Consider the following 20,206-nt stretch of genomic DNA (forward strand, 5'->3'; position numbering starts at 1 on the left):
GGTAAAAAAGAAAACGGTTCTTAGTTTGTAAGGTTACGCAAGGAAGAGCAGTGCGGAACACGTTGTCCGTGACTAAGCCCACCAATCCCACCGTGTAAAGCCCATATAGATAGCACAGTTGATAATTACAAGCTCGGTGTGGCCTCCAGCCCAGGCACCCACTACTCTATTTATATGGAGTAGCAGTATGATGGTCCACCACTCAATCCAGAGGCATTTAACACTGACATACATCAGATAAACTCCTAAACACAAGATGAATGAATGTGGTAAAAATCTGGTGTTCTACTGGATACTCCACTCAAACGGTTCAGACAGTGACGAGGGTCCCAGCTGATTTTGGTGATTCTTACTTCATAGGAGAGCCAACGAAGTGGATATAGTAATCCTTCTGTTTCCTAACGCTGCTAGATGCGGACAAGCATCATTTATATATAATAATTTCATCTTGAAAGCATATTAAAGGCGGAACTGAATATGTTGGTTTATCAAGCAAAGAGCCTAGCAGGCACGGTATTGCACGAAAGTATACAGTTTATGCAGTTACAGACATTGGATAATGTGTACACCACCACACGGAACATACATAATATTACACGAAAAGCCTGCAAATGAAAGCTCATCTACGCGACAATAGCCTTGTACACTTCCATACCTTGGAGTTTCATGATAACAGTGGAAATAATCAATAGATGACAAACCCCCACTCCAGAAACACGTGTATGCGAGAGAACACGGTAGTCTTCACTAGAATTGTTTGAACACACTGAGCTCTTACTCTTGCTTTTCCAATTCCCCCATTCTTTCAATAATTGCCTGCAATTTCAACAGCAAGGATTAAATGGCTAGTTTCACATATGTCCGCACCTTTCATACACAGGAAAACTCCATGCCGAGTAAAAGTCAAGTAACATTTAAAACGCGATAAGTATAATATCTGGGAATCATAACTACAGATTGTTTTGTATTTTCCATATGATTTTTTCAATTTTAATATAACAGCAACAGGTACGATATTACATTTGTCATCCAACTATGCTGACCCCCTTCGAACAACTTGCAGGAATTCAGGTGCAGCCCTACCACTAATGAGGACAGTCTCAAACAAGGAAAAAAAAAACAATCACGGAGAAGCTGAAGGAATGTAAATCAAAGAGAACTGGATATCACTTGACACCAATAAATACTAAATCGTGGAAGCTCGGATACCACTTGACACCAACTAACCCTGAATCATGGAATCACAGACCTTTCTGCACATACCAACATCCTTGGAGCTCCAACTGTTGAGATTATATGCCCTATACAGTTATTTCTTATCATTTTGTCACTTTAATCTAAGTCCTGCATTTTCCCAATGTTTGCCAAATTGATTTGATGCATGGAAATCATTAATATTTCTAAGAATACACAAAGTCCTAGGGTATGTACCAGGACATTGAGGCATGTGACAGTTGTTCACTTTCGAGAGATTCAACAGAAAATTCTCTGTAAACCCGTAATTCTTCACAACTTAAACTGGAAGTGGACTTCTCATTGGTATAGTCATAATGTGATTTCTCCCATATAAAGAGGTGACAAAATCCCAATCATTGGAATGGTTTATTCCGAGTTAAACACACTCACACATCTCGGATATCTGCTGAACCAAACCCCTTTGAATACGTGGTTTAACTTCCCCTCTGCCATTGATATCTCATGGACTCGATAAAAAGGGTGTGCTCTACTCATGCTGTGGAGACTTGAGAATTGAGATGTAAAGTCTTCAGACAATTAAAGCCTTGTGTCATCTATATAAGATCTTGGGCAGCTCCACTCATAGCCAATTAGTTTTGAGGTGGATGCTCCAAATTTAACATGGGTATCAAAGAAGGATATTGTGTTTGGCAGAATTTGTCTACACACTCCACATCAACTAATAAATTTCAATCCACGTGTTTGGCTCAAGTTATGCTCACATGTGAGGGGGGCATGTTGAGACACACATTGGGCATTTAAAGCATTGTGTCATGATATATTCTATCCTGGGCCGCTCTACTCATGACCAATACGTTTCGAGTTAAATGCTCAAAATTTAACACATGCCATATTTGAATGTCCGCCTGATGCAGGACATCGGTCCATCAGGGCCTCCTATTGGGCACGCTAACTAAAAGTGTGAGTGATACCTAAGATTAGGGTATTAGAGTCATACCTAGGTTAGGGTTTAAGACAATAAGAAGGCATCCATATCAACTTGAAGTTTTAGAGCACAACGTAAGAAAGTGAAAACACACTAGCCTTTACTAACACTCGACCCCCATGCCAGAAAACACCAACAGGGTCCGGTCGAGTCTGGTTTTGTCTGTAGGAGTGTTAGCACCAAGCTTTGTCAAACCAAAGCTAAATTTCCATTAGTTTCGACCTTCAAAGTCTTAGTTTCAGTAATCTAATTTTCAAGTAAATAAGTACAGTTTCAATAACTCGGAATTAATTTGAGACTTGGATACAATGTTAGAGCTTGCCTTCAGGCGTTCAACCTTAAGTTCAGATAATCAGATCTATCAATTTTTTTATCTCTTTAAAAGTTCTACTGAGAAAATTAATGATACTGAATTCCTGGGCAAGCAATCGGTTTGATAAGGCCCTGAGATTAATATCCTAAAAACAGTATCACAGGAAACTTGCGTTAAATCATAATGCTGTCTTTAATGTATATCCGAAATGATTACCCATTCTGATCTAGATCTGAATTTGTCGGTAATAAGAAAGTGATACAATTCCCCCGCCATATTAATTTTAACAAATAATTTCCTTCAAACAATTCCTCAACGAGAAAAGTTCTCTCACTCAATTTTTAGACCATAATGAATGACAACCTTTACTCGATATCATGAAGAACTTACGTTTCAAACAGAAATGAAGGGCACTCATCTCCCACTCTATTTCAACGGTTAACTACTCCATCCTTCTTAATAGTTCCCTATTGATTGTTCAAATCTAATTGAGGTCTCACCGTCTCAGTCTAGGAGACCACATCTCCCCTTTACTATAAAAATCAATTGCCTGGAACTATGGAAGTCTGAACCCGTCTCCTCAATCTCCATATAAATCAAGGAATACTCCATAAAATCCATGCCTCTCGCAGCAGCCCAGAAATCTCACCTCTTCCATAGAGGCTCATGAATTGATGGACACTACAATACTTTCTCTAGCATCACGTGCCAAACCATCAACTTTGAAAAATCCGGTGTCCATTTCAGCGTAAATCCAACACAATCACGGATCTAACGTTGCCCAATCCTTGGCAAGCAAATAATCTCCTCTTCTAAATTCTGACAAACACCTGGAGTGCCTCTCTCCCTAGGAAAAGAGAAAATGCAAATGAACAGAGTTTCGCATTATCAAATGCAAAAGGAAAACTCCTATCACAACCTCGGAGAATTGTGCTCAAATCTGTCACTTCTACCATCCCTATCCGCCGAATACATGCTTCATCATCCTAAAAAAATCACTAATAAAAATTGATGCTGTTCAACGAGATTTCTAGTGGGGATGTGGCCAAGATAAAGATCATGATAATAACCTCAAAACCCATGGATTCTATCTTAAGTGTTGGTAATTCATTTGCAAATCCAAATGCGATGCGGCCATTGGACATGTTAGCTTTAGGAAGTCAAAATCCAGGGACCATTTGCAAAAGTACAAGTGTTTGAATTGTACACATTATTGATAGGGCAATACCGATATCAGACATATAAAGTTAATTTATTTGAATGTATATGATACCTTCTTGCTTGTTTCCTGGAGCTCCCCAGCAAGAATGAACTCGTCCAAAATGAGATAAACCTTTACAGAGAAAATAAAAATCAGATAAATGAGACAAAAGAGACAAAAGAGTAAGTGAAAGAAAAGGTACCTTGTGGAAGTTAAAGACCAAATCTAGCTCACAGACGTTGCTGAAGAAATGATCCAAAATCTCGACAAATAAATGAATGCACTCTAAGTAAGCCAGCTCATTATCAGTAATGTCAACACACATGGAGAAGAAGAGTCCAGCATATCTCCGGTAGATAACCTTGTGTGTGCGAAACTGGCAAGGCCATGAATTAATAAATAATAATAATAATTGAAATTAATAAGTCGATAGAAAGAAATAAACCTCGACAAAGTTAGTGAACTTGGGATCACGATTAACAACCAGACGATGAACCTCGTATTCGACTTTGTGCTTTTCAGATTCCTCGAGAGGAACGTAGTACTTGGCTAGACGAGTCTTGCCTTGCCTGTTCTGTAACAATATAAAACGGATCTGCACACCACAAATAACATTATCAATGTCTTCTTCAATCAAATAAATAAATAAAAATCACTTCTTTACCATTTTTCTCTACTCATCAACTCGCCCCGTCTTCATCAAATTTTCGTATTAATATAGTCTTCCGGCCAGTATGACTTTTTCTTTTCAAGACTTGACTCTGGTGTGTAAATATCTCGAATTGTCTCGTAGTAGAACTTTACGATTTTACCCCTATCCCCCTTTGATAACGAGTATACTGCATAGCAGTGGGGGCGTGAGCGTAGCATAGCACTTCGTTGGACTAAAATACGATCTTATCTTATTATTTAATGATAAATTTTCTTTTGAAAAAAAACTAGATCACCACAGTTGGACTAAAATTAAAAGATTTTGAAAAAAATTCAAAGTATTCATATAAAAGATTAGGCAAACCACGTAACCATGTTTAGTTAAAAGATTGAAATACTATGTTCTATTACTAGTATACTGCTAAGCAGTGGGGGTGAGCGGAGTGGGAGAGGAAGATGGAGAAGGAGGAGTGGAAAAGATGAGGACAGACGGGAAGATGGAGGAGTGGGAGAGGAAGATGGAGAAGGAGGAGTGGAAAAGATGAGGACAGACAGACAGAAACCAACCAAGTTGGTTTTTGTCCCATAAGCCCCCCCTTCTCCCAAAATGTTCGCTCCGCTCACGGATTAATAGGAAAGTGATTGACAATTTCAAAGCTATGAATGTTTTAAAAGAAAAGGCCAATGCTAACTCTGAATCCATTGAAATGTTACTAAGTGAAATGGCAAGAGAGAAACCGAGGTGATTTTCACATGGGGATCTCAAATTACATCAAATTTCTCTTTTAAAGTAGGCTATGGTTATTATGGAACTGTCTATGCAGTTTCCTAATTGCATGCAAGTAGCAGTTAAGGTTCTGACAAATAGTGAATTTAATATTTTTTATTCGTAAATGAAAAAATTCAATTGGATTTCACATCATTACTCATTTGTTTTTTTTTCTGGACTATGTCATGAATAATCTATAATTCAAGTAGCCTTTCAAAATATTATATTTTCTGATATAGTTTCCAAACTATGTTAGAACAATATACTTAAAAGTCCCACCTATTAAATTTAAAAATTCCAAAAAACATATTAACAAAATAAGTCTAAAACAACCAAACATCAGACTAAAATCAAATTAGTTGTACATCAACCTCGTTTTTTCTCAAATTTTTTTTTTTTTTTAGTCTCTTATGTAATTTTAACACTAAATCATATCTCTACGTTATACCTGTAAAACATCATCCAAAAACATAATACATACAATAAACTAAGATGTATAACACTATTCAAAATTTTGATAGAGTCTCCTCTGTAATTTCAATATTAAATCATATCTCCACGTTATACCTGTAAAACACCATCCAAAAACATAATACATACAACAAACTATGTATTTTAACATATATGTATTTTAATGATTTTTGTAATAACACAATTTATGGAGGGGGTAAAATCGTCCGTTTCCACAGTGAAATTCATACGCTTCTCTCTCATTTTAGCACACTGACATCAGTTTTGTTTAAAATTACGAAATTACTACTGACCGAATTTTGTATTTTTGTGATGTCTGGCCTAATCCAGCTGACCGCACACGTGGTGTAATACATTGCCCTTATTTTTTTGTTATTTTCAATATTGCCACTTATCGAATTTTAAATTTTTGTTCACACGTGGCGAAAAGATAAACAAATTTGTTGTGAAGTTGTGAGAGAGTCAAATTTGGTTCTTTTGTTGAAAAATAAATGATGACATTTCGCTATATTTTTTTGGGTTAACTAGTATTACCCCAACTAGATGAGCCAATTAGGATTTCCCTCCCACTAGATGGGAAATTAGGGTCTCCCCCCTAAATACACACAAAAAAAAAGTCAAAATGGGTTGACCGAAATTTTTTTGTGTGTATTTAGGGGGGAGACCCTAATTTCCCATCTAGTGGGGGGGAAATCTTAATTGGCTCATCTAGTGGGGGGTAATACTAGTTCACCCTATTTTTTTTTATGTTGGGAGAACTGTTAAACCTACTAACTAATAACAACAAAAATAATATATGTTTATATCCCCAAACTAATTATTCACATCTTAATATTAAAAGAAAAGATTTGAAACAAAAAATGTTAAAGATTTGAGACTTCCCACTTTATAATGAAAGAATAGTAGTCTCTTCATCCATTATGCTAATCTAAGTCATCATCCAAAAACTAACACCTCATAAAAACTATCCTTCCTCAACATTTCGCTATACTTTTTTATGTTTGGAGAATTGTTAAACTTAATAACTAATAACAACAACAAAAATATATGTTTATATCCCCAAACCAATTATTCACATCTCAATGTTAAAAGATTTGAAACAAAAATAAAAAATAAAAAATGTTAAAGATTTTAGACTTCCCACTTCACAATAAAAGAATAGTACTCGATCCATTATGTTCATCTAAGTCCTCATCCAAAAACTAACACCTCATAAAAATTATCCTTCCTCAACATTTCGCAATACTTTTTTATGTTTAGAGAATTGTTAAACCTACTAACTAATAACAACAACAAAAATATATGTTTATATCCCCAAACCAATCATTCACATCTCAATGTTAAAAGATTTGAAACAAAAAAATGTTAAAAATTTGAAACTTCCCACTTCACAATGAAAGAATAGTAGTCTCTCCATCCATTATACTCATCTAAGTCCTCATCCAAAAACTAACACCTCATAAAAATTATCCTTTTTCATACTATATTAAATATAAAATCTCAAACAACAACTACGAACACACATACATATCATGCCACATACAACTAAACTAGATAAATCTGCACTTAAAACAACGAGATAGATCGGGAAATATACCCATCCATATTTCCACTATTAGTGTATGATTTTTTAGATCCATCGTACATAAGGCTGAAAGCATCTACAGCCACTTTATCACCCTGCATCATGTCGAGGTGATGATTGTGCGTATTCATATTTATAGGGAGAGGATTCTGAAATGAGAAACACGAAGATGATGATTTTGACAAATTTTGTAAATATTTAATTCTAGTGTAGAATTTGTCAATCAACACAATTTTCAAAAGCTGCGAAATAATCAATAAAATATTATTAGAATCTTAAAGTGAATAAATGGGGAAAAAAAGATTTCATAAGCCAATGGCTAACTTGGTAATTAATATTAAAACAATTGTTGAGAATTTATAATTTTTTTTCTAAACTAAAAATAAAAATAACTTGTAAGAAAATAATGACTAACTAAAGCAATTAATTTTCAAATATCAATTTATCAAAACCCTTTGTAGAAAGTTACTAACTCACCAACAATTATTACATTTCATTTTTATACCTTTTGTTAATTTCTCCAAAACTTCAGTGAATCTTAAACACTAGTTTTAAAATTAGTGAAAAATATAACTTTAATAACATAATAAAACATTTCAATATTAAATTCAGTCATCTATTTTATTTTACTCCAAATGAAAACAAAATTAGGCATTTAATGTCCACAATAAGAAGTACAGAAAATCTCAAAAATCCCTTAATAACTAATAAAGTTGAGTCTAAAAGATTTTTAACAAAAAGAATAAATTAACAATGGAAAATACCTCATAAAATACCCCGTATTTTCTACAGTGATAGAAACCATGCACATTTAACCTCAGTGCAAAAATCAATTAAAAAGATATATCATTGGATTTCATAAAAAAACACATATAATAGAGATTTTAACAAAAAATACAAAAATAAAATAACAACAATTTCATGGAGAACTTTTACTTTCCACCATGGGGTGGAAGCTTAGCCTCCATGCTATTAATTAACATGAAAGAATAATTAAAAACAATTGATATAATGAACATTGAAACCGCCTTTATTGATTTGATGTTGATATTCGAAAAATTACACATTCTAGAGCATTCATTCTCACTAATTAAATTAACTAAAACTACAAAACAAAATTTATACTAATTGAATGTTAAAATGAAGATAGAATGGGTGTCTCATAAATGCCAATTCTCTGATCTATTCATAGCTTCCACAAACAAGATCTTTATGCATATAATGTCTTCACACAAAATGAAAATAATATTTGGGATATGGGAAGAAAATATAAGATAAAATAATTTAGGAAATATAATATGGAAGAGATATTATCAAGGTATGAAAAATAAATGAAATATAAATTGGTAATCAAATAAGAGAGAAAATGGGATTATATGGTTTTGAATTATGAATTGAGTGATTGGCAAGAATATGGAGAATATTGGGAAATATATATGGTGACAAAAATATAAGGTATTAAGGAATGATTTGATATAATAAAACCAAATGAATAAATAATTAATGGAAATGAGGATATTTAATGTGGTGAAAATGATAATAATATATGGTGGTAGTTGCAATTATCATTTTTTTTTTAATTTCCTTCCATAATTATCAATTCTCTAACATTTCCTTCAATTATTGATAACACAATTTATTCCATGAGCTCTCACTTATTGATTATTTAAATTATCATCTTGGGCTCATGGACTCGGGCTTTGATCGGGCTTTGACCAACATCTTTATTTCCTACAAAAAATATTAAACCAAATTAATAAAACATATTTTGCATGAGACTTTTCCAAAGACATGCACATATATGCAAATAATCATTTATGACAAAAAAATGTGCATAATGTCATGGAATAAAGCAAATGTATGGTTTTACGTTAAAAATACACAATTAAACATAAATGATATTATAAAGTGCCTATAAAACTATATATAAAATATACAATTTTAGGCACTTATCAGATGACGTAGAGGTGTTGCTGTCAAATTGACTTCTTTCTCCCTTCTCCTCCTTCATCTCTGTTGTCACACCCCAAATTTTCAGACAATTAAAATAGGGAATTATTCATGACATAAATATCTCAATCGCCACCTTATTCAATCATCTAAAAATCTAAGGGTGAAACGAAAAGCTAATAACCTATTACAAAAAATGAGATCAAATTAAAACAAAAAAGGAACAATCCTTCAATCACGAATTCAATAAAAACTTTATTATATCTGTCTCAAAACAAAACTGTCCACTCTATAAAACTTAAACCATAAAGACTCCAAAAGTGAATCCAAATCCAGCGTTGTCATCCAATGCATTCTATCATCTATGTTTCCAATAACACACCCACGTTGCAAAAGAAAATAAATATTGATCAACAAATTTAATTTGTTGGTATGAGTAAGACTAAAATAAAATATACAGTACTACATTCAATCTTTCAAATAAATATAGGGTTCACTAGTATTAACCCCCCCCCCCCCCCAAAACACACGGTCAACTTGGTTTGACTGTTAACTTTTAGGTCAAATAACTAAAAATGACACAACTGCCCCCACCTACGTAAAATTGAACATTTTATTTTTGAAAACAATGAAGGCAGTTGTATCATTTTTAATTGTTTGACTTAAAAATTAACGGTCAATCCAAGTTGATCGTGTGTTTAGGGGGTAGACCCTAATTTCCCATCTAGGGGAATCCTAATTAGGTCATCTAGTAGGGGGGTAATACTAGTTGACCTATAAATAAGTATAACATTACCAACCATTTCAACTTGGAAGACAATATAGTTCCGTTTTTCAAAACAACGTGTAGTTTCTTCCAAGCAAGTTCACTATACATAATTCCAAACTAGTAAACAAACAAATTATACATTATCTTTAATATATCATGCCTTGTCAGGGTAGGACAACGTTTCTGCATAAAAAGTTAATAAATTATACTTTCCTGCAAAACAAAGTTAGATTTCTCAAACGTAATCTTTTAAAGTATGCATCTATTTCACTCTCACTTCAACCACCATGGGTATACATAGTCTGACATAATATATTATCAATATTAACATTCATGTCACACTACCATATCCATCATATCACGCTAACTATATTCACATTCCTTTATAATAAATTATATGCATCATATCATAATACACAACCAATCATATCCAACAACTCGCTTATACATAAAACCAATATTTTACTTAAAAACCACTCATCTACTTATGAGAACGAGAAAATATCACAACCAGAGAGTATATTCATCCCTTGTGAGTATCAATTCACACAAACTACATACATATTATGCTATACAAAATCATATGCATCATAAAACATAAATATTCATATGTAATAACTCAGTCATACGTAAAATCAATATTTTACTTTTCTCGTTGACTCATTTATTAATATACACAATCCAACTTTTAGTTCCTACTCCACGATTTGCATTTCACACATTTGTCAAATCACACGTACTTGTGTGCCTCTCTCACACCGAATACCACTACAAGACATATGTCCCAAGCGGGGATATCACATTTGGAAACATATTTCCATCTTGTAAACTCGTAACTTGTGAGTCACAACGATCTCTGGCCTTTCTATGAGCATAAACAAAACCCCTTTTGGGCATAAAAAAAAAAAAAAGTTATTCCCGTATATTTAATGAATTAAGACCTACATTCTCGTACACTCAAGGAATACAGCTATCTGCAAGGCGAATGTCTTAGTTAATTTCTAAGGCGATTTTTCACATGACATCATTAGTCATAAACATTTCATTTATTTTATTTTCATCAAAGAGGCGTGAAGAGATTTAAAAATTATCACAACACTTTTTAACACCCAAGAGTTATAATTTATTATAATATTTTCATCATAAAATAAACATATTTTCACACAGTAGAATCATTAATAAATATTCAAAACACAATAGTCATTCAACTCGCCTCAATATCAACTATATAAACCATATATATAAAAAATTTCAATTATTAGTAACACATTAATTAAATGCCCCATGAATTAAAATACACTCCCAATCGAGGAGCAACACTCTGAAAGAGCACAATCAAGTTCCACATACCGTTTATCACAAAATTTTTAAATCACCAAGATACAACAATAAAATCCAATAACTAGCTATAACCAATTCTATATACATTTGAATATTTACGATAATTAAAAAACAATTACATTCTTTCATTCCACACCAATCTTCCCATAATAATAAGAATATACTAAAACTATAAACACCATATAACATACACCGCCATCATGTCAATAACCAATTTAAATACCTAACCATTTTCATTCACGACTTAACCAATATTAATATGCTAGTTTTCTATGATGTCTCACGGATAACCCACCGTTGGATATCTCTAAAATTTTGAAGTGTAAAACCAATGTGTGTGATAAATATACAAATCAATTTGACATCTATTCGACAGCGGATCGACCTCCATCTAATCAGAGGAAACACTGCAATTTTTTTTTTCTGGTGTAGAAACACTATGACCAGTCACGCTTATGCGTTCCTCGACAGATATCCAACGGTTGGATCCATCTATAATTTTAATATGCCAGACTAGCATATGTTATACAACTACAGATTAAATTTAAACTCCATCCAGTATTGAGTCAATCAAAACTTTCAACTGCGCACTGCAGTTTTCTACTTCAAGAGCCATCCAGCGGATACGTTAGTGACATTGGTTGTTGCCTAGGCTGCCGAAATTGAAGACTTTCATTGTACTATCTGTTCTATTTAAGGATTTATTTGATTGCCGGGGAGAATTCTCAGGGGGTGAATCCCAATTTTTGCATGTATTTGATGCTAGAATCTTTAATATTCACACTTCCTACTTCAAACTAAACCAAACTAATAAATACTGGTAGAAACTAAGCTAGAACTAGTTCGAAGTTAACACTTCACTTCACTCATTAGTTTTGAAGTGAGATATATAATAAAAAAAAAGAATGTGGAGAGTTGCACGAGCTTCTGTGGAGTTGAACCGTCGGCAAACGAGGTTGTTTTCGATATTCTTCACTATCCCTGGTTCAATAAGGTTGGCAGATATTTTTTCATTCTTTTGCTTATTTGATTGGTTGATGCTAGACTTTTGATGTTCAGCTTGAAGTTGGAGTGATTTCAAGAGCTGATGTAGTGATGTTGCACACTTCAAAGTACAAATGTGGCTATATTTTTCTACTATGGTTGTCATCTTTTTTCTAGATTTAGTAATTGTTCTTATGGCGATTAACGTTTCATGTTTTAACTTGAGATATGAATTTGTAATAAATTTCCTTCTTCTGATGTTTAATTTGGGATTTATTTCTTTGTTGTATTTGGAGCAGGATACTGGTTTCCCTCTGACAGAAAGAGATCGGCTAGGACTCCGTGGCCTTCTTCCACCTCGAATCATATCATTTGAGCAGCAATATGACCGCTTCAGTAAGTCTGATGGGTCTAAGTGTTTTTTTCCATACTATCTTTTGCAGTCTCAAGTTCATACTCTCACATTATGCTACGCTTATCCCTTTCCATGATTAACATATACATTTTTCTTTTCCATTTAGATTTTGTGAACATATTCTTATATTTTGCCAACTTTTGATTAGAATATTTCCTGGAGACGTGTGATTCTTTCATAGCCCAGACTAAAATCAAAGGTCTTAGCATGCTTTAATTATGCTGCTTAAGTCCCCAATTAAATAACCACACAGCTTGTGAAAAACCACACACACTCACATGCACAGACATAGAAACACACACAAAAAGGAAAGAAAAGAACAGAAAAAACAACATACCCTCAATGATCTCATACCTGGTCATTGACATTGCTGTGTTTCTTGTTTTAAAGGGAAAACTTTTCAGAAATGATTCTTCTTTAATATTTTTCTTACTATTGGAAAACAATATTGTGTAAAATATCTTGTGCATGACTAGTACATCTCGATTATTTTAATTTAAATTGATCTCGACGTTTATTGGTTTTAGTACATCTTTATCGTTGGTATGTTTTCACTCATTCATTTTTTTTTCTGAAATTGTTAGTGGAATCATATAGATCACTGGAGAAACATACCCTTGGTGCGCCACCAAATGAAGTATCTTTAGCAAAGTGGAGAATCCTCAACAGACTGCACGACAGGAATGAAACTTTATACTATCGGGTAAGGTTGATGGACAAAATAAAGGTCACTTCTCTAATGTAATATTAACTCATATCCATCCAATTTGATGCTATATTTTTATAGGCTCTTATCGATAACATTAAAAACTTTGCTCCAATAATATACACTCCAACTGTGGACTTGGTTTGTCAAAACTATATGGAGGCTTGTTTAGACGCCCACATGGAATGTATTTGAGTGCAAAAGAAGCACTTAATAAAGTACTTCCCTAGTTCTATTTTTCAACAAAGAAGCACTTAATAAAGTAAATAATAAAGAGAATGACATTTATTATGAAAAATTATAGTGATATACATCACCTTTTGTGGTGATGTTCTTTAATTGTATGGGCACAATGTAATTTGTTCATTTGGAGTTGCAATGAGTGTTAAACTGGTTTCAAAATCTAAAAAGAAACTTGGTGTGAACAAACATGGATTAGGAAGTGTATCGAGTATTTGAAATTTTGAATATGTAAGCCATTACCTGGAGACATGTTTTGTTAGTTGCTTTGAAGTCCGTAATGATTGCTGTTTTGTTTTCAACTTTGGGGGAGAACTTTCTGAAGCTTCAAGTCTTGGGGTGCGTTCGACATTGTTTTACTTTGAGTTTTTCCTTGAGTTTTATAAGAGATGCTCTCATACACAATGTTCCTAACTAGATTAACTATGTGTAATCTTAAAAAGCAATCAGCAGAATCATTTAAGAGACAAATTTTATTAATACCTTAATGAGACTGGAAATTGGTACAAGTACAAGCTTTGGTAGGGTTGTATATTGTAGCATATGCTATACAAGCATCTTAAAATTTAAGCGAAGGCAAACTAGCCATAAAAGTTTTCTGGATTGGATGAAGGGTGCCAAGTATGTTCAGAATTCTGATTCAACACTACCTTTCCCTATGATACCTGCAAACATTAATTTGTTTTGATCATTTGGTCGAAATATAGATATGCAAGACTATAACTCATGTTTAGCGAGTAGGATTGGTGTAATATCACAATTGTTACCTGTTTTTTAAAGGTTTTGTTTTTGTTTATTTAATACTTTTTTGATAACAATGAAAAGAAGATAGTGTAGAGATAGTATCTGTTTTTCTTCTCTCATTTGAATTTTTTTCTAAACAGCATTGAGGAAGCTGAAGCACAATGTGTGTTGTTGAACTCAGAATCCTTGTGTGTAAGTTGATTGAATTCTTCTGGAGTTTTGAACTTTTGATCATACTCTGGTAAGTACTAAAGATTTTAAAATGCTTTGTGCCATATTCTCCAGGATGGATGTTTTACTGCAGATTCAGATGTTTTCCTCTTTGGCGCAAAGACAATCTACAGAGATATTGACCTAGGTAAGCGAGTCTGTACAGGGTTTTCGAGATGCTCGTCTCTCAATTTGTCTCGGGATGGTCGAATATATTCGTCTCATATGCCCTGTTATTGTACTAAACATGAAATATTTTGATGATGACTCAGGGGATGGTGGTCATGTAGTTTGTTATGAAATGGTAGATATTGAGAGAAAACTTGGTTTGGGACGGAACTCACTTGTATGTTCTGTTTTAGATATTTATAAACATCTCCTTGCAAACTGTGGGCCTATAAAATGCTTACTAAGCAGCTCAAGATATTTGTCAAGAGTATTTGGTTACTGAAAGAAGTTCGTAATATTATTGCTTTTATGATTGTGGTATGTTAAGAGATTCTGCTCATGGCTGTGAGCAAGTTTAGTGTACAGCGTACCCGTAAGTTTGGACCTTGCTTTACAGTATAGGATATCTATCTTTTCAATAATCTCACGGAACAATTGCAAATTCTGTCTCTCAGATTACACTGGCCCTACTTCTTGGAAGTGACTACTCTCATGGTGTTCATGGGTTTGGCCCGGTATGTAAGAAAGAATCACTTGCGTAAAAAATTTATTTTTTTTGTTTGGATATTAAAAACATGATGGGGTATTAAGGCACAGTCAGTGTCTAGAAGTTTTCCTCCCCCCCCTCAATTTACAGAATTGCGTATTTGTGTTTTTCTGTAAGAAGTTGAAGAGTCCAACAAGTTGAAATTGTTTGTACTGATTAATTGAAGCTTTTCTGCTGGTCACAGGAGACAGCATGCCAGATTGTTAGATCTTTTGGGGATCATAATGTCCTTCAGCAGGTTGCTTCAGAGGGATTTGCATTTGTCAAAAAGACCAAAGGGTTGAAGAAACAAGGGGAAGTTCGTAATTGCTACGCAAACAAGGAGAACTCTGGTTTATAGACAGAAAAATATTGGTGAGTAACGAAATCTCTTGTCTGGATAATGATAAGTTGTTAAGCCATACCTGCATCTATATTTTTTAAGCTGGTGTGGTTCGAGGTTGTACTAGTAGAAACAAAGAGAAAATAAGAGAGGTAGAGTTGAAAAGAAAAGACAAGTATATGACTTTTGAAGTATTTATATATAAAAAAAAAGTATTTATTGGGAGTACAGTGAGTTCTCTTGTGACCTCAAAGAAGCTTCATTATTTTTGTTCTTGGAGTTCGATTTTATCCTAATACGTTTTGAAACACTCCATTCACTGTAATGACATTTGAAGTGGTCATCATTTTTGGTTTTCTGTAAATAACTTTTAGTTGCAGTTGGCCCAAACATCTATATGATAATGAGTACTGAGGTATCTGGTAACCGATAAATGCATGGATTACGTACGCATTCTGTATTATCGTTCTAGGGATACTTAAGTTAGATGTGACACAAATTGTATTCCTTTTCTTGGATCATTGACTTCAAATGATGAACACTTAATTTCAGCTGATTCTTTCTTCTTATTTGGATATGATCAGCAGATGAGAAAGACATGCAGAAGGATCATCAGTTCATAAAGGTGATTGATGCATATTTGAAGCCAAAATGTCACTCACCAGATTCGGAGACGGTGCATAGGTAGAGTCATCTCGACCAAATTTAGTGCATTGGTCTTGACACAGTATTCTATTGGTTTGCACATCATAATAACATTTAAATGGTATGCACTAGGATGATTTTCTTGTACTTCTCTCTTCAATTCTTCCCTCTTGCGTAGTCTACAACACCATTGTGTACGTATACGCTATTCACCTAAGAATGTTATAAAAGTTGTGTGTACTTAGGAATACTACTTATTATTAAACTGTGGGGTAGTCAATGATTGTGCCTATATGCTTCCAGCTATAGATATATTGATTCATTGATATATGATATGACTGGTCATTGGTAACTCTTTGGTTTGGCAAATACTCATGCTCTACATGTTGACCCATTTGTTACTCTTGATCCTAATAAGGTCTTAACCTCAGCAGGGTTCTTGTTCATCATCCATTTCGGAGGTCTGAACTTCAAAAGTTGTGCAGTCAGTTCTCTGGTTGGCCTTCCGAAAAGACAGGTGCTCCTCATCGTTTGGAAATGCTATTTTTTGAAGGATGCATGAGTAAACGTCATAGAAGCATCATGTAAAAGATTTTATTGTAATTCTTATAATCTTTATCCAAATTAATGTTCCACTGACCCAAGCCAACCTCTGTGACAAAAAAAACCACCAACTATGCATGTGCTTATCTTGTTGGAGTTATATATAATTGCGTTTGGGGCGCAGATGAGTATATTCTTCCAAAGATTTCTGAGAGAGATTTGCCATTCTGCGGTCAACATCATCAGAATTCGGAGTCCAGCTTCCACTGCAAGAGGTACTTATATTTGAAAATTTTGGTAGCTTAGTTGTCTCATGTTTGGATGACTTGATCTGTGTTCGCTCGCCATGATTTGGAACTCTGCACACTTGAGTCTTGACACTTCAACTGCTAAACTATTTTTTGATATATATTATAGTTTCAGTTTGTATATATGGTTTTGGAACTATTACGGATGGATGTGCTAATAAAATAATAATAATTGACTTTGTTCTATTTGAAGTGTTGGCCGATTTCTTTAGTTTTTGGTTATTGTGCAAGTTGCTCTCTGGAACTGAGTATAACAGTTTAATTCACAGATGCCAGTCACATGTCCTATATATCATCAATCGCAGGATAGTGCAGGGAAGCAAATGCTTTGAGGTGGCTTGGAAAGAGTATGGTGGACTCAAAAGCTCTGTTGTTCCAGCTGATTTAATAGAGTGGTAACAGTTTGGAACTTCCTTCTGCATACTAAATTAGACCATAAACTCTAATTATAGTAAGGTGTGTAATAACAGTTTCTCCTCTTGGGTTTTTGATGTAGTGCTTGTCCTGAGAAGATAGTTGAATTTGAGGAGAAAACTCTAGGGAAGAAGAAGAATCTCAAACCAAAGACGAAGAAACCACAAAAGACAGCTGCTATGGATGACATTGATCAAAAACTTAAAGGCCTGTTGCTCGATATAGAATCAGAAAACAATGCTGTTTCTGGTTCTACTCAATGTCGCGGTGCACATACTCAACTACCTATAGGGAAGGCCTTACCGGAGGTCATTGATATTTTGAGCCCTTCGCCTTGTCAAACATCGAAATTACAAAATACCAATGATCCACTCGTTGATGTAATTTATGTCAGTGAATCAGAAACCGACACCTCTCCTGAATATGCAAGGAAGGCAAGAGAGCTCAGGTTATTTATAGCAATTATCAAAACTGATGTGTCCTAAACCAACTGCAGTGGTGATGTAAAAAAATCTTATGTGTATTTAATTAAGGTTAATATTACTCCCGTTAGCGTTTTGTTGTCCATTTTATTTTTTCGTTTCTGTTTTTTTTATTTTTATTTTTTTACCTTGGACATATTCACCAGAGAAACTGGCTTTGGTTTACGTACTTGATGAATGATATACAAGATAAATGATACTGAATAGTGAATGCTGCCAAACTGAAGACAATGGGCAAGAGTACTCAATTGGCAATATTAAATTCACTCGTTCTTCCTGTCACTAGTGTCACGTGATATTAAACCGCAATCCTACTTATCAAGTCCAATGTCCTTTCTCCCCGAACAGATTGCCTCACAATATTCAGACATTTCTTTTCTTTAGTTTTAGTTTGGTTCAATTTTTTGGTCATTTCAGGTGTGCAGTTGTTACGGGAGGGAATAAAGGAATTGGACTAGCATCAAATGGTATCTTGGTCATACTAACAGCTAGAGATGAGAAGAGGGGTGTTGAAGCTGTTGAGAATCTCAACAAGTCTGGACTCTCTGATGTGGTTTACCATCAAGAACTGGTGCGTTTTGAAAGATGTGGGAATTTTGAAATGCAGGCAGGTTGATGCTTCTGGCAAGGAGTTGGGACAACCAAGTGCTGCTGGGAAGCAGCAAAGCAATGTGAAGAAAGGGAACCAAGGTTATAAGGCCTATCCCCCTTCCAAAGCAGCTGCCCATGGTAAAAAGGTCACCAAAACCCCCGTTGTTGTTTCTTATTGAAGATTAATTATTGGAATGTTAGAGGGGTGGAAAAAGATAATGCAGTGGAAAGAATAAGTTGCTTTGTGAGAACTTACAGTCCTGGACTTTTGAGCTCAGCTGAACCCAAAGTTAGGCAAAAAATGGAGAAGATAGCCAGGCTGGGGCTTACTCAGTATAATATTTATACTATCCATAATGATGATTGGGGAATCTTCGGATTTTATATGGTAGAGGATTGCAGGTAACTGTAAATACTACATAGCATGTCTGAACAACAAATCACTATTGTGGGTCATTACTTTTCTTCACGCAAAATGTCTGATGAGGGATGAGAGGAGGTTATGGACTGAGATGAGGGGAATATCTTGCAATTCTCCTTGGCTGATTCTTGGTGACTTCAAATGTGTGCTCAGATTCTTGGTGACTTCAAATGTGTGCTCAGAGTAGAAGAAAACAGAGGAGGCAGAGTGCCAGTAAGGGTGGCAGTGGAAAAATTCTGGAAATCCATAAATGACTGCAACTCACGAGGAATCCATTTGACATGGTCTAACAATCTAGATGGACTGAGAAGAATTTATTCTAAACTAGAAAGGGGGATTATCAACTATGAATGGAGACTCAAATATCGTGGATGGAAGCACAAAACATAATGTAGAGCCGGTTCGGATCATGCCCCCTTGTGAGGTTAAGATCCTGCCTTTGTTTTCCCTTTTTTCTTTTCATTAATAATTTTGGAACTTTTTTTATGAGAAAGTGTTCTCTTGCCAATAATGAAGGTTTGGCTTTAAAGATTGTGTCTTTTTTTCATGCTTAATTGTTTCATTTGTTCCTTGTCTGACAGGCCTTTTATTTGTTTTAGGTGACGAGCTTCAAGAGAATATTGAAGTTCAAATGAAAGAATGTCTTTCGGTCGAATACAAGAATGTCTTTCGGGCGAATGCATAGATGGATTGCAAAGGTTAAGACTTTGTCTTTTCTTTTCTTTCCTGAATATGAACTTTGGTTTGTTTTTCTTTCTTGCAATATTTCTCTTATCTAGATTTGAATATTTCATATGAATAAGAACGATTTGAATATTTCATATGAATAAGAACCTTGTGCTAATAGCCTTTCACCTAAGTTACATTGACACGACAAGTATATAAAGTGTTTGATACGGCGAAATGTAGCAAATTGAGGTATATCACATACAATATGTGTCTATGTCATGTCCAACACGGCGACACGAATTATTTTTAAAATATGGCATGTCCATGTGACATAGCTTTTCATTAGTTGTGATACAATATACCTCTCTGAAATTATATTGACCCGTGTACTTTGAGTGTATCCTCACAATATACCTCTGCAATGAAATTTATTGCCAAAGTTCTTAGATGCACTTCTATGTTCCTGTTACTGTAAACTAGTAGTATTGTATTTTGTGGTTGAGTTTTGAATTGTGTTCACTGAGATTTGGAATTCTTATCTAACCAATCCAGGGCTTAGGCCAAA

The 20,206-nt window shown here is 34.4% G+C and overlaps 1 protein-coding gene and 1 pseudogene across 2 annotated transcripts; one reads left to right on the forward strand and one right to left on the reverse strand.

Moving 5' to 3' along the window:
• Window positions 1-459: 459 nt before the first annotated feature.
• LOC147514284 (AP-2 complex subunit sigma) lies at window positions 460-4,951 on the reverse strand. Its single transcript, XM_086582335.1, has 5 exons — window positions 4,361-4,951; window positions 4,142-4,291; window positions 3,899-4,072; window positions 3,769-3,828; window positions 460-816 (listed from the first exon to the last, which is right to left on the reverse strand). The coding sequence occupies exons 1-5, from the start codon at window positions 4,361-4,363 to the stop codon at window positions 775-777; spliced, it is 429 nt and encodes a 142-aa protein (XP_086438461.1). The 5' UTR covers window positions 4,364-4,951; the 3' UTR covers window positions 460-774.
• Window positions 4,952-11,484: 6,533 nt separating this feature from the next.
• Window positions 11,485-18,043, forward strand: LOC147514285 (single-strand DNA endonuclease 1-like; annotated as a pseudogene). The gene is made up of 14 exons (XR_015207645.1): window positions 11,485-12,344; window positions 12,516-12,612; window positions 13,216-13,334; window positions 13,419-13,916; window positions 14,462-14,513; window positions 14,607-14,679; window positions 14,804-14,877; window positions 15,155-15,214; window positions 15,431-15,584; window positions 16,153-16,252; window positions 16,648-16,730; window positions 16,941-17,031; window positions 17,334-17,459; window positions 17,561-18,043. The product of XR_015207645.1 is annotated as a single-strand DNA endonuclease 1-like (transcript).
• Window positions 18,044-20,206: the final 2,163 nt, after the last annotated feature.

This window comes from Coptis chinensis, chromosome 2 (genome assembly GCF_015680905.1).
Source record: "Coptis chinensis isolate HL-2020 chromosome 2, ASM1568090v1, whole genome shotgun sequence".
NCBI lineage: Eukaryota > Viridiplantae > Streptophyta > Magnoliopsida > Ranunculales > Ranunculaceae > Coptis > Coptis chinensis.